General features: G+C 37.1%; 1 protein-coding gene across 1 annotated transcript in view; it reads left to right on the top strand.

The window, feature by feature from the left end:
* Window positions 1-13,639, top strand: part of LOC139758801 (carboxy-terminal domain RNA polymerase II polypeptide A small phosphatase 1-like) — a 57,620-nt gene extending 43,981 nt beyond the window's left edge. The window contains exons 2-5 of the mRNA XM_071680617.1: window positions 2,855-3,105; window positions 4,534-4,683; window positions 7,630-7,815; window positions 9,562-13,639. Coding sequence (XP_071536718.1) covers window positions 2,855-3,105; window positions 4,534-4,683; window positions 7,630-7,815; window positions 9,562-9,879 — 905 coding nt within the window. The 3' untranslated portion in view covers window positions 9,880-13,639. The remainder of the gene's footprint in view (window positions 1-2,854; window positions 3,106-4,533; window positions 4,684-7,629; window positions 7,816-9,561) is intronic.
* The last annotated feature ends 20 nt before the right edge of the window (window positions 13,640-13,659 follow it).

Below are 13,659 nucleotides of genomic sequence, written 5' to 3'. Positions count from 1 at the left end.
AAATTATTAAATCGAAGTCTGATAGGAAAAGCGTATTGCATATTGGTTGTGTGAACTCAATAACGTTCATACTCATACAGTGAGGTGGACTGTACATGCATACATGCTAAGAGATTATTCATCTTATACCTTCGTTAGGAACATAGAACTTTGGCTTTTAAAAGTCTTAAGACTTGTGTCATAGTTCTTGATCGTCACGTAGCACTTGACTATCAGTTTACTCCGTCCTAAACGTTTACCCCCCGTACACAGTGAGCAGATTTTACTAGGTACTGCACCCGTACCTTACTTCTGCATTGAACGTTTACAGAGACAAGCACAAATTCACAATGCAGAACTCTCCACCTCACCCACCCCTCCCCAGCGCAAAGTGCACATGAATGATTACATTGATTGAGCCACTCACTGAGATTGTTAGGTCATTGAGGATTTTTTTCTCTGGCACCTTTTTAGTGATGAAGGATTCCTCACGTTGAGCACGTTTAATTATTTTTCTTAGGTACATAAACCTCCTTTTGGGAGGGGTGATGAAACTGCGGATGAGATTAGTTGTGTTTTTGATGAAATATTTAATTGCCAATTAGTGGGATTCCTTAAGTACCTGATATATTGAATATGGCCATACAACAGCCATATATATATATATATATATATATATATATATATATATATATATATATATATATATATATATATATATTATATGGCTGTATGGCCATATTCAATATAACAGGTATAAGGATATTTTTTATAGTGTATGCGTCTATGTCTGTCCGGTATTATGTATTGATTTTTTTTCATACTGGTGGGGTGAAGATTAATCCCTTTCAAAAAGTATGTTGTTCTTTTTGGCCTATTGGGAGTAACCATTTGTCATTTTGTAGCCTTACAGCGTCCTCTGCTGACATGATTTTCATACATTTTCTTGTGTCATCTGCAAAGGATGATATGAAACTGTGCTTCTCCTTCAATTCAGTCCCAGCTGTAAGAGTGAGGAAGAGTAGGAGTGCAAGTACAGTTCCTTAGGAGGATTGAACTTTTACTTTGAAAGCACTGGAAATGATTTGGCCTTCAACTACATTTTGAGATGTTAGAAAGTTGTATATCCATATTCCATTTTTTAAGGTAATTCCTGTGTTTATATGCATGATGCCATGGTCACATTTATCAGTTGTTTTTGCAGTGTGTTTAAAATTCATAGGCATTTTGTTTTGTTCAGTATGTACTGTAAGGTAGTTTGTAATTCTGTTGTGTTCATAAAAAGGAAAAATTCAGTGCTCTTGAGCAGCCCCTTAATATTGATTGATTGGAATAAGGAATCAGGGTGAGTTCATTTTTGTCTTGTCAAAAAAAAAAAGTATGTATTTGCATTTATGAGCTTTAAAGAATTTATTGTGTGTGTGTTTAGAGCTGGCTGCTAATAAGGTATTTTTTGATGTATGGATTAGTTTTTACTTGTAGTTGTAATAATTATGTGTGTGTGAAAGAGAGAGAGAGAGAGAGAGAGAGAGAGAGAGAGCTGGCTGCTGGTTATGGTGCTGCTGTATTTGTAAAACACAGCTGCACATTAATTTCACACTGTGATATTTGTAGTAATATCTAACACGCCTTGAAAGGGCTAATAGTTTTAAGCTTCTGTAAACCGAGCAAAAAGCAATTTAGAACTTAAGAATATTCTTCAGAACTTGTTGTAAGGTAATTTAGAAACTAGGAAGAATAGAACCATAGCTATATACTTTTGGCACCTACATATGCCTTGGATTACTGATTTAGGCATAGCATAAAGAAATTTGAAGTGCACCTTCAGCAAAGCATGGATATATGCAATGCTCTGTTGAATTTTCTCTCTCTGTTGTGTCATTATTTTTCACTGAATGGGTGTATTACTCTCTGATGTATTGACTTAAAAACGTTTTTTCAAAATACAGCTGATTTTGTGAAAGCATGTTTGTATATTCTGTAAAGCTAGTCTGAGATTTAAGGATTGGTGGTGAAAGTGAACATTTAGAGACGAGTCCTAGTGCCTTGTGTGGCAGGTTGACACAGCATCTTATTGGATTTCAAGTGAGTGGATGGTATTACAGTGTCGTTGCCATAAAGCTTTGCTAACTACTCACCACCTCCACTCTCCTGAGTTTGTTCGGCAAGATTGATGGCCTCATTTACCACAGTACTTAAGTGAATGTCAAGATTTTCATAAGATATTTTTTGGGTGATTTTCTGAGCTGTAAGGTCCATAGTTGTTATAGATAAGAATTATAAAAGTAGATAAGGTGTGCAGTTTAGATTAGAAGAATAGCAAGAGAGTAAAGAATGAATATGTGAGAAAGGTATGTGGTATGAAAGATGTATAAGTAAAGGGATTTAGAGATATTATGGCTGTATAGTTCACATGGTAGGTGATAGGTTAGTGAAGTTGATGTATGGTAAAAGGATTGAAAGTAAAAGGAAGGAAAACAAACCACAAAAAAAATGGATAGATGCTGTAATTGAACTCTTAATGGGTAGAAGTATTTCAGAAAAATATTTGTGTGTGTGAAAATTTTGTCTCTTGCCAGTTATAGAAACTTCCTTTGCATGAGACTGATTCCTTTAAATGCTCAACTTCACTTATAAGGCCTTCTTCTTTATGAATTATCAGATGCACAGCATCATTTCAATGTACTGGACCTCCACTTTCATATAATACTTACTTGATTGTTTCTTTAAAGTTTTATTTTCTTGTATCACTTCCTGTACCTCTCTCTATCAGTATTTCACATTTTCGTTGTCTTTGCTTATTGATTTACTGTGCACCTACTTGAATAACACTTACAGAAAAAGTTTACTTATTTCTATATTTTGTGTTTTGCAGGAAGTCAAAATGGTAAAAAGCCAAAAAGAAGTATCCTCCGGACGCTGTTCTGTTGTTGTGTGTCAGGAGAAAATGACTCGAGTGGAGCAGCCAATGGGGTGTGTGTGTCAGAAGATGTTCCACCCTATACTCACTTGCCCCCACCCACGGGGCCACAACGACACCTTCTGCCATCTGTCAGTCATCGAGATATGCACAAGAAATGCATGGTTATTGACCTCGATGAAACGTTGGTACATTCATCATTCAAGGTGGGGAAACATTTTGTGTCTTTTTATCTATCATTTTTACTCCATTTCAGTTGAATTTCTTAACAAAAGGGGTGATTGTGTTGATTGGTTAGTTAGGATTTTCAATATATGACTTATGGGAGGTGCCTGAAGATTGGTAGAACATCTGTATAGTGCCATTTTATAAAGGCAAGTGAATATTCATATTACATTGGTAAAAGTTTCAACAGTGTGGAAGATTACTGGAGGAAGACAAATAGTTGAGGAATACATGAAATGATTTATGCAAAGAATGCTTTTAAGGACAGGAAAGATAGGAGTTCTAAAAGGGAATGGGCATCAGTGATGTAGATAGGTAGATAGAGTTTCAACAGGCTCACAATCCCCCCCCCCCTCAACCCCCTAACTTCAATAAACATAACACAAACAGAACACATACGCACTTAAATAACCTGACAAGTATTAGACAAATGCCCCCCCGACTCATTTTAATGTATAGTGTAAGAAAAGTGCTCAGAGTTCACTGAAGCATTACATAAAGTCATCTTGTTGAATTAGAAGTGTTTCATGAGGGGCACAAACTTGAAGGCATAACCAAGGCTTCATCATCATTAATAGCAATTTTTATTGAGTATTTTCTTAACTACATTGTGATAGATTATGTTATGTTGATGGTGATGGGTAATGTTTCAAATATAGTGCATATGTAAGTGTTTGATAGGGAAAATTTTTGTTCAGGAACAAATCTCCCTTACACCAGGGTCCATTGGCTTTTGTAGTGACAGATCTCTTTAAAAAGCCTGTAATAATTGAATAGTTGACAAAAATGGGAATTTGGTGCAGGAACCAGGTGGAATTCCAGCTTTCTTTTGTCAAAAGACAAAGATGACAGTAAATAAACTGTTAATGAGATGAAGTACACATACACAAAATGGCATATGCAATGCTAGTTCAAAATGGAAGAGCTAAGCCTGTGCCAAAAAAAGTATAGGCCACTTAGCTTAACTTGATGTATAATCATAATTTACAAAAATGAAAAGAACACATAATGGAATGAATGATTGAAAATAGTTATGTAAATGAAGGTCCACATGGACATTTAACATGTAAAAGTATACAGACTTCATTCTCATCTCACTTAAGCTACTTTCATAAAGATTTTGAAGGAAAATGGACACTTTTTAGACTTTGATAGAGTATTGACAAACTAAACTATATTAAAAAGATTATATGATTGAGGTCATTCTCAAATGAACTTAGGACAGACTGACAGTAGATAGGCATTGCCTTTTTCATACACTCTGTCCCATTAAGTACTGGTGTTAAACTTGCAAAACCTTTCTTCATATTCATCATTGACATTCTGGTAGTTTTTATAATTAAATGCATGAAAATAGATTGTTTTATAACACTGAGGTATGTATATTAAGGTAATTTTTTATTTTTCAGCCAATTAGCAATGCCGACTTCATAGTTCCTGTCGAAATAGATGGAACCATCCACCAAGTTTATGTATTAAAACGGCCGTTTGTAGATGACTTTCTACAAAAGATGGGAGAGTTATATGAATGTGTACTCTTTACTGCCAGTTTAGCTAAGGTAAGTTTAGTAGATGACTTGCAAGCAGTACATAACTCAAGAATCTGTTGATGATTCAGGAGGGTGAGAGGAGTGCTTGGGAGAAAGCAAGTTGGAGTGAAGTGGTATACAGGAGTTGGTGTTCTATCAGTTTGTGAATCAGAGTATGTGAAGTAGTCAGGGGAACCTTGGAGAGGTCTTTGGTGCTTGGTTGTTGATGGGGACTTTCGTTTTGGTATATTATACATAATTAGAGAGAGAGTGGATGTGAGCCAGTTCTTCATTTGTGCCTGGAGTTACTTCATTGATATGGGAAATTGTGAACAAACATGAAAAATGCAACTTTTATTCACATTAAGAAATGATGTAGAACATTTTCTGGTCTCCATTCACGATTTTTTGCTGTGTGATTGCATTACTGATGGGATGGAGCAGGTGTAGTAGATTTTGTGGGGGCCTAGTGTCAATTCTACTTGCAGAATGGAGCAGGATGTATGCTGTAGGACGCAGTTTGTTGTTTGTGATATTACAATTGGAATAGAGCTGGAGTAGGAGTAGAAGTTGTTTGGGCTGACTTAATGTCATATGTGCCATCATTAGTATCTTCTAAGATTACTTTTACTTCAAATGGGATTAGAGGAAGACCTTTCCTTGATAGATTGCTTCATGAACAGAAGGAACAGGTGATTTGGGAGGGTTTGAAACTCAGTTAAGCACATCTTGTCCCCTTCTGCAACACATCTCAAAGTATAAAGCAGTAATACTACTGTAATTTTTTTCTTGATGTGAAAGAAAGTCTTCATTACCTGTTGCTGTAATTGTGAGAGAGAGGGTGGAAGTTTGTGTAATATACCCCATTTATGATGATACAAGTATGTGACTGAGGCATGTGATCAGCATGGCATCTGTAAGACAAGATGTGCTTGTGATACTCATTCCTGTTATAATCATTTTTAGTCATCATCAGTGAGAGATTTTTAGGCATTTTAGGTAGTTTTCCATGATTTATCCAAAGTTTTTGATTAGGTTTGGCATCATTGTCTCATCTCTAGAGCTCCACTCTCTTAGCTTCCCTCCCTCACTTTGCTCCCTCATATCTAGCTTCCACTGTGGCAGATCTATATCCATGGTTCTTAATGGATTAGTCTTGTTCTCCTTCTCCATTGAGAGTGGTGTCCCCAAAGGTTCTGCCCTGTTCCCAACACTTTTTCTCCTTTTTATCAATAGTTTTTTTTTTTTTTTACAAGTAACCAAATACTGTCATACATTAAAGACTCAACACTACATTCCTCCATATTCTTGAATTCTGCTCCTTCTCTCACTTGCTCTGCATCTTGTCTCGGTAAACTCAGACTTGGACAGGATATCTTAGTTGAGTAGACAAAATCTGATTAAGTTTAATGCCTCCAAGACCCACTTTCTACCCATCTCTCTCTTGAAAATTCCTTATAACTTTCCTCTCATCTTCAACAGTTTTGTAATTCCACCTCTTAAATGAATGGACTTTTTAGTTATGACTGTAACATCCAATGTATCTTGGAAACCCCACATTATGGAAATTGATAAAACTGCTTCTAAGAAACTGGGATTCCTGTTTAGATGTACAAATTTCTTTTCCTCCAAACAGCTGCTCCATTTATACATAGGATTGATCTGTCCTTGTATAGGCTGCTGTTTTTACATGTGGGATGGTTCTAGTCCTACAGCTGTACTTGATAGAGTTGAGTCAAAAGTGGTCCAACCTCTCCCAGGCTAATTTCAAAACTTAGATCCACCTACCCTATAATGCAATGTTTGTTCACTTTCTATCTTTTATGGGTATTACTTTGGTTTTTACCCCTAAGAGTGGACTGCTTGTGTGCCCCTACTACTAGCTAGACCACATAATACTCAGCTGGCTCTGCATCACATGATTACTGTTTAGCCATTGGGAACTTAAAGTTGGGCCATTTTGATAACTGTTTCTTTCCCTACACATTGAAGCTTTGGAACACTCAACCCTCTTACCAGTAACTACTACCTGATGCTTTTTAAAAGAGGTTTTTCACTTCCTCCAAACTTTATAGATACTTTTCCTGTCTTTTCTTATTCTCTTGCAGTAACTGCTCTGCATTTCATGTAAGGCCCATCCTTGGCATGTACTTTTGTCTGTGACTGGAGCCTCCAATATTAATAAAGATTGATGAAATTGTTCTAGTTATGACAATAGATTGTTCATAAGATCTATGGATAAGTGGTGGAATCAAACATTAGCTTGGACTTCAGATCAGGGCTGGGATAATTTTATTTACAGTTAACAATATTAGTAGTGACTAGTGTATTGTCAATAAATTACTATAGCTGATCATTTTCTGTTCTTTTAAAATGGGCCATGATTTTGGCATATTTTACTCTTTCCATGCCTTTCACTGAAAAAAAAAAAATGTGGAAAGCAAAATACAAGCCTGAGAGAGGGTGTCAGTAATTTAAGTTTCAAAGCCCACAAGGTGTACAAGTGTGTTGATGTTTGAATATGCAGAGACCCCTCTTTGAATTGAAATTATGACTTAAGATTATAGGTGTGAAAGGGATTACTGAACACATCATTAGATAGGAAAATCTCTGAAAGAAGTATTTTAGGAGAGTTATTAGCCAGATGGTGTTCAACAAATGAAAGTTTCTGATAAATTCTCTAATTTATTTGCAATATCCTTACAAGGTTAGAATATTTTATTTCTTCTTTAAGTAAGTATGTATGATAGAATTCATGTGTTAGTACCAATTTTGTGTTGCGTTGATACCCTTTTTGAATTTTGTGTGATCATTTTGATAATGTTCGCAATAACATCAGTAGTGATAATGATAGTAGTGATAATGATAATGATAATATTGATAGTAATGATAATAAATGATAATGATTATATATATATGTAATGTATTCTACATATACATTTTTGCTTTTAAATTTACTTGTGATTTGGCTTCCAGTATGCTGATCCAGTAGCAAATCTTCTGGATAAATGGGGAGTGTTCCGAGCAAGGCTGTTTCGTGAATCCTGTGTCTTCCATCGAGGCAATTATGTCAAGGATTTAAGTCGTTTAGGCCGAGATCTTCATAAAGTTGTAATCATGGACAATTCACCTGCATCATACATCTTCCATCCTGACAATGCTGTGAGTTACCACATCTGTATTGTTCATACTGATGATATTGTTCATATCGAGTGTAATACTCATATACTATTTTAAATTGTTGGTTCTTGTAAAGTCTAATTACTTTACTTACATATAAGGGAGCTTTTATTTATTTATTTGTTTTGTTTCTTATTTCCCCCTCCCCAAAAACATATTTGCCATTTCCCACATTAGCAAATGTGAGTAGATGTAACCAAAATGAGAAGGGAGAGAGAGGTAATGTGTCTTAGGAGAGAAACTTGGGTGATGTAGCTAAGAGTGAAACTAAACTCAAGGGGAAAGGGTCCCAGAATGATGGCTAAGAAATCTGAGGGATAGAGTCTGGAGATGTGATGGCAGGAACTAAAGAAGGGGTGGCATTTCTGTTGAAGGAGAAGTGTTGGAAATGTGTCAAGAATGTAAGGAAGTGAGTTTCAGATTGATGTGTGTAAGAATTAAAGTAGGTTATGAAAGGTGTGTGACTATCATTGCTTTTCCACTTAGTAGTAAGAGGAGTGAGAAAAGAGTTTTTTCGGGAAGAGCTAAGTGAGTGCCTCAGCAATTTTGATGTAAGGTATCAGGTGTAAGTGGTGGGAGATCTGAATGCAAGAGTGGATGATGTGATAGTTATAAGTATAATTAGGGATCATGGAATGCCCAGTGTAAAGTTGTGTGCTAAAGTAGGATTGGTGATTAGGAATACCTTTTTAAGGTGTGAACAAATGTATGTCTATTAGTTCCTAAGCATAGAAAAATGTAAAGTTTGAAGATTGTACACTTCCACCCAAAATGTTGTGTTTTGATTACTTTTTTCTTTCCAAAACAGGGATAACATTACTCTTTGTTCACAGAAGATATTGGTAGTACTGAACCAACCAAATTATTATCTTAGGTCAAGTTAAGAATGTTTATATCATTGAAATCCATTGAAATCTAAATATTTTTATTTATTTATTATGCTTTGTCGCTGTCTCCCGCGTTTGCGAGGTAGCGCAAGGAAACAGACGAAAGAAATGGCCCAACCCACCCCCATACACATGTATATACATACACGTCCACACGCAAATATACATACCTATACATCTCAATGTACACATATATGTACACACACAGACACATACATATATACCCATGCACACAATTCACACTGTCTGCCTTTATTCATTCCCATCGCCACCTCGCCACACATGGAATACCATCCCCCTCCCTCCTCATGTGTGCGAGGTAGCGCTAGGAAAAGACAACAAAGGCCCCATTCGTTCACACTCAGTCTCTACCTGTCATGCAATAATGCCCGAAACCACAGCTCCCTTTCCACATCCAGGCCCCACACAACTTTCCATGGTTTACCCCAGACACTTCACATGCCCTGATTCAATCCACTGACAGCACGTCAACCCCGGTATACCACATCGATCTAATTCGCTCTATTCCTTGCCCGCCTTTCACCCTCCTGCATGTTCAGGCCGCGATCACTCAAAATCTTTTTCACTCCATCTTTCCACCTCCAATTTGGTCTCCCACTTCTCCTCGTTCCCTCCACCTCCGACACATATATCCTCTTGGTCAACCTTTCCTCACCCATTCTCTCCATGTGCCCAAACCATTTCAAAACACCCTCTTCTGCTCTCTCAACCATGCTCTTTTTATTTCCACACATCTCTCTTATGTATATATGTATAAATGTATATATGTATAAATGTATATATGTATTCTAATTTGTATTTCATATTTTTTTTACGATAGGTTCCTGTATCATCGTGGTTTGACGACATGAGTGACTCTGAACTCATGGACCTTGTCCCATTTTTGGAAACCTTGAGTAAGGTGGACAATGTTTACAGTGTGCTTCGGAACTGCAACAACCCTCTAAATTCACAAACGTCTCCCCAACAACAACAGGGAAGCCAGGTTCTTCCGCAGTTAACACAGGGACCCTTGACCCAAGTCCAGCCATCACCTCCGCCACTCATTTCACAGCAGCAGCACCAACAGTCTCAAGAACAACAGCAACAACAGCAGTACCAGAAAGATTATGAGGAGACAAAAGATGGTCCATCATGAGGGGGGGAAACTATTACCAGGCAGGATATGCTGAAGGAGACCGACACACTGAAGTGATTCTCTTCATGCTCCTGCCAGGCTCCCACCTTCCCAACCCCCTTGGCCACCACCGCACCCACTGCCCACCTACGCAGTTTCCCCAGCCCCCAACCTAGCCACCCTCCAATTGGCCAGGGTACTCAGGGCTTGGGGACTCCTGAGCATATAAGTGGCTAGAACTGATCCAAGCTGATGCTGCTACCACAGTTTTGCAGCCATAAACCCAGGCCTTGGGGAGGACTGATTGGTGGTTAGAACAGCCAGTTAAGTCTGGAACTAGTCGGGGTCGTAAATGAAACTGTGAGGACTGGAGTCCTTAGTAGGTGACCGTATGTGTCACTGTTGTGATTAAGTGACAACCAGTGGTAGACTCTGTTCCCTACATATGAGCATACCTATCAATGCCAGCCCTCATCGTATGTTATTGGATGTGAGCATATGATGCTGCCAGTATGTGATGAAGATTTGTTGGCATTAATGTTGCTGTGCTTTGTGCTCAGCAGGAGTTTTCAGACAAGTGCCAAGATGAGACTCCCACTCAGTGTCATCATATCATGGAATGCTGTTTAATATAGCAATCATACCTTCAACTGTATGATGTTATGCAGCTGTTAATTTTAATAATTTTTACCTAAGACTTAGAGGCATAGTTTGTGTGCTTAACTATTTTCTGAACAAAACAGATTTTGTGTGCCAATGCCGAGTTTTCCCATGTTTTTATTTCCAATCACCATTGTCGACGGTGGACATTCTACTGTCGTTGTTTTGATATTCATTCTAGGTTTCTAGGATACCCCAGTAATGCCTAACCTCCATCCCTGCTTAGTTCTTTGTTATTCTGTTAGAGTAGCTGTCACACCGTTGATGCTGGGTTATGTAGGGTGATTGGGGCTACTAATTGTTTTGAAGTGGGAATGGGCGGGTAGCTTGATGACTGGTTGGCTGGCCAACATAAACACACCACCGAGAATGGGGCTACATAATTGCAATCATGAAGAACAAAAGGTGTTTAAGGCAGCAGGTCACATGCGCATTAGCTTCCAAAACAAACGTCCAATAGCCAACATGGCCTTTTTTCCCAAATAACTGTCTCCTCCCTTTGTCCATAATCTTGTTATATAGATATAGCCTAGTTATACATATATACATACATACATACACGCATATATCTCAATCGAATGTTTTATTTTAGTTTTCTATAATTTTTAAATTATATATATATATTTATATATATACAAACACATATGAATACAAGAACTGTCACTTTGGGCTCCTTTTAAATTTTAGTGAGATGTACAGACTCTATTGTTCAAAATAATTTTCAGTAACATGAGTAGAAAACAAAATTGTTATAGCCCATTGCACATTGTCTCTGCAATCTGTAGTGTGGATGTTAGTGTTGTTAGATTTTTTTTAAGTGTGAGAGATGCATTGGTGCTTTAAAATTAACTGTTCTCTGTGATAGTGGGCAAAACCTGGAACAAAGCCTAATGGGAGGAGAGAATATGGATAAGGATTCCTGGTCAGTCTAGGACCCGAAGACTTGGGGATGAAGGAGACTTGGAGAACATTCTTTGTCCTTGAAATATTTAGGCACTCAGGTGGATCTGTAAAATGGTGGATGAATAAAAGTCCTCAGGCATGTTTTTTAAATAAAAACATTCTTAACAAGGGCCTAGTAATTCAGCAATATTATGAATGTTGGTTCATGGTCTTTCATTCCCTCCATCACTGTTTGTGTAGTTGGTTTAACCTCCCGGTGAACCACAACCTTAAGAAAGTGGCAGGTGGTGCTGCCTGTGACATAACCGGATATGGACGTGACGTGACTTCACGTGCAACGTTTGTCAAATGTGTGTGGTAGACTTTGCATACCAGTGAAGCCAGTTTTGAAATGAGTTTGAATGTAGCCAGTCATGAAACTGAGTGACAAACTACTGCAGAACCCAACACTGTTCCTCTAATCTTACTCTCACTCATGACCCATCACAACAAGCACTGTGATCTGCTGGCCTTGTGAAACTGTCCTGCCTGCCCTTCCCCCAGATATTACAAGATATGATCTCTGTCCAGACCAACAGCCCAAAACCCATGGTCAGCACCTACCCACATATTGCCTAATTTCTATGAATATCTGATTATGCTAAACCTTTTTACAAGCCTTTAGAATTATCTCTGACAATGAAAATTTTACTTCTGTTTTGAGTAGTTATGGGATAGCATAGTCTTCATCATATGCATGGATTGATAGATATTAGCTCTGAATTCATAATTTTCCTAATGATGGTATTTGGTAGAATTTATCATGCAGTAATGCGCTAGCATTTATACTTAGCATTGGCTGAAGGAAAACACTACCTTTTTGATTTTATATTAAAGCAAAAATTAGATGTGTCATGTATTTTAAAACTTATATATACATGTAGTTTTTGCATGTGGTAGGTAATCTCCATGTTGGTTTGGGCTGGTGGGAGGAGAGAGTGGTACGCACTGTTATTGAATGACGCTCGTGTACATAGACTCAAGTACAGTACTCAGTTGCAGGCCTTACCGTGTAAATTAGTCGGCTGAGGTGTTTGCAGCGTAAATTGTAGGAACTCTTTTCTCAATATGTACAGTACAGTGGCCTTATTATTGTTAATGTTTAAACACTATGTTTTTTACTGAAATGGATTCTTTAGAGATTAGACTATATATGAATGATAATAATATCTTTAATAATATCCGTGCGAGATAGTGGAAGCCTTTGCTTCTCTGAGTAGCTCCTTTTTATGACAATTGAAATGGCAGTTTGTATTTTTTATTTGTTTACTGTTGCAAAGGAGCAGTTTTATTAAATGTGTTAAAAAGCATTTATTGAGGATATAAGAGTTTGTATTTGAAGTTTGGTTGGACAATCAAAATGTTTAATGTTGATTGCAGAGTTTAAAAAGATTAAAAGATGTCTGCATAAAAGACAGTGAAATTAATGTTCGAGTTTTGTAACAGGGGCAGGGGAGGTATGTACCACTTGTGATATTTCAATCATAGCATTTTCTTCATATCTGATATAGATGATATAGAAAATGAGCATTTGAAATTTCATTTAGTTGTATCATATCCATCTTCACATTTTTGGATGTAGTCTGCTGAGTGTATGAGTGTTGCTGAAAGTGATATAAATTCTTATTAATACATTGTACAGTGGTTTTAATGGAATAAGATTCATCTTAAGCATCTCTGTATCATTTGCATTACAGTTGATGTATTATGTAAATCATCAGTGTAAATTTAGTTTGATTTACAGTGTGTGACTGGAGATTGTTAGGGAAACACAGCATATCAGAAAAATTTGAAGACTGTAAATTTGTTGTTCCTGGGTTTGAGTATGAATGATTGCTGTTCTTTTTATGATCCTGAAAGTTTGCAACTATGGCAGTAGTGACAATGTCTTCCTAAGTCCATAATGTGTTTTAAGTGCCCTTGTTTCACAACTCGAAATGTCAAGCTCAAGCCTCTGTGTAATCACCCGGGATCAAAATTAATCGCAGGGTGTTTCCCTTGTTTTTTGCCTTATTGTAATAAATAACAACAATGTCATATAGGAAGTACTTTGGTCACAAGATGTTTTATACTGATGAATTTAATGTCAATTCACTGTACAAAGTGATTTTTAAAAATTTAATATTTCATCTTCAGACACAAGTTTACATGTAAAGAAAATAAACTTGTTTAATATTGATATTTCTTTATCCTTGCCAA

This window comes from Panulirus ornatus, chromosome 31 (assembly GCF_036320965.1).
Source record: "Panulirus ornatus isolate Po-2019 chromosome 31, ASM3632096v1, whole genome shotgun sequence".
In the NCBI taxonomy this organism is placed as follows: Eukaryota; Metazoa; Arthropoda; class Malacostraca; order Decapoda; family Palinuridae; genus Panulirus; species Panulirus ornatus.
This window is presented reverse-complemented; position numbering and strand designations above follow the sequence as displayed.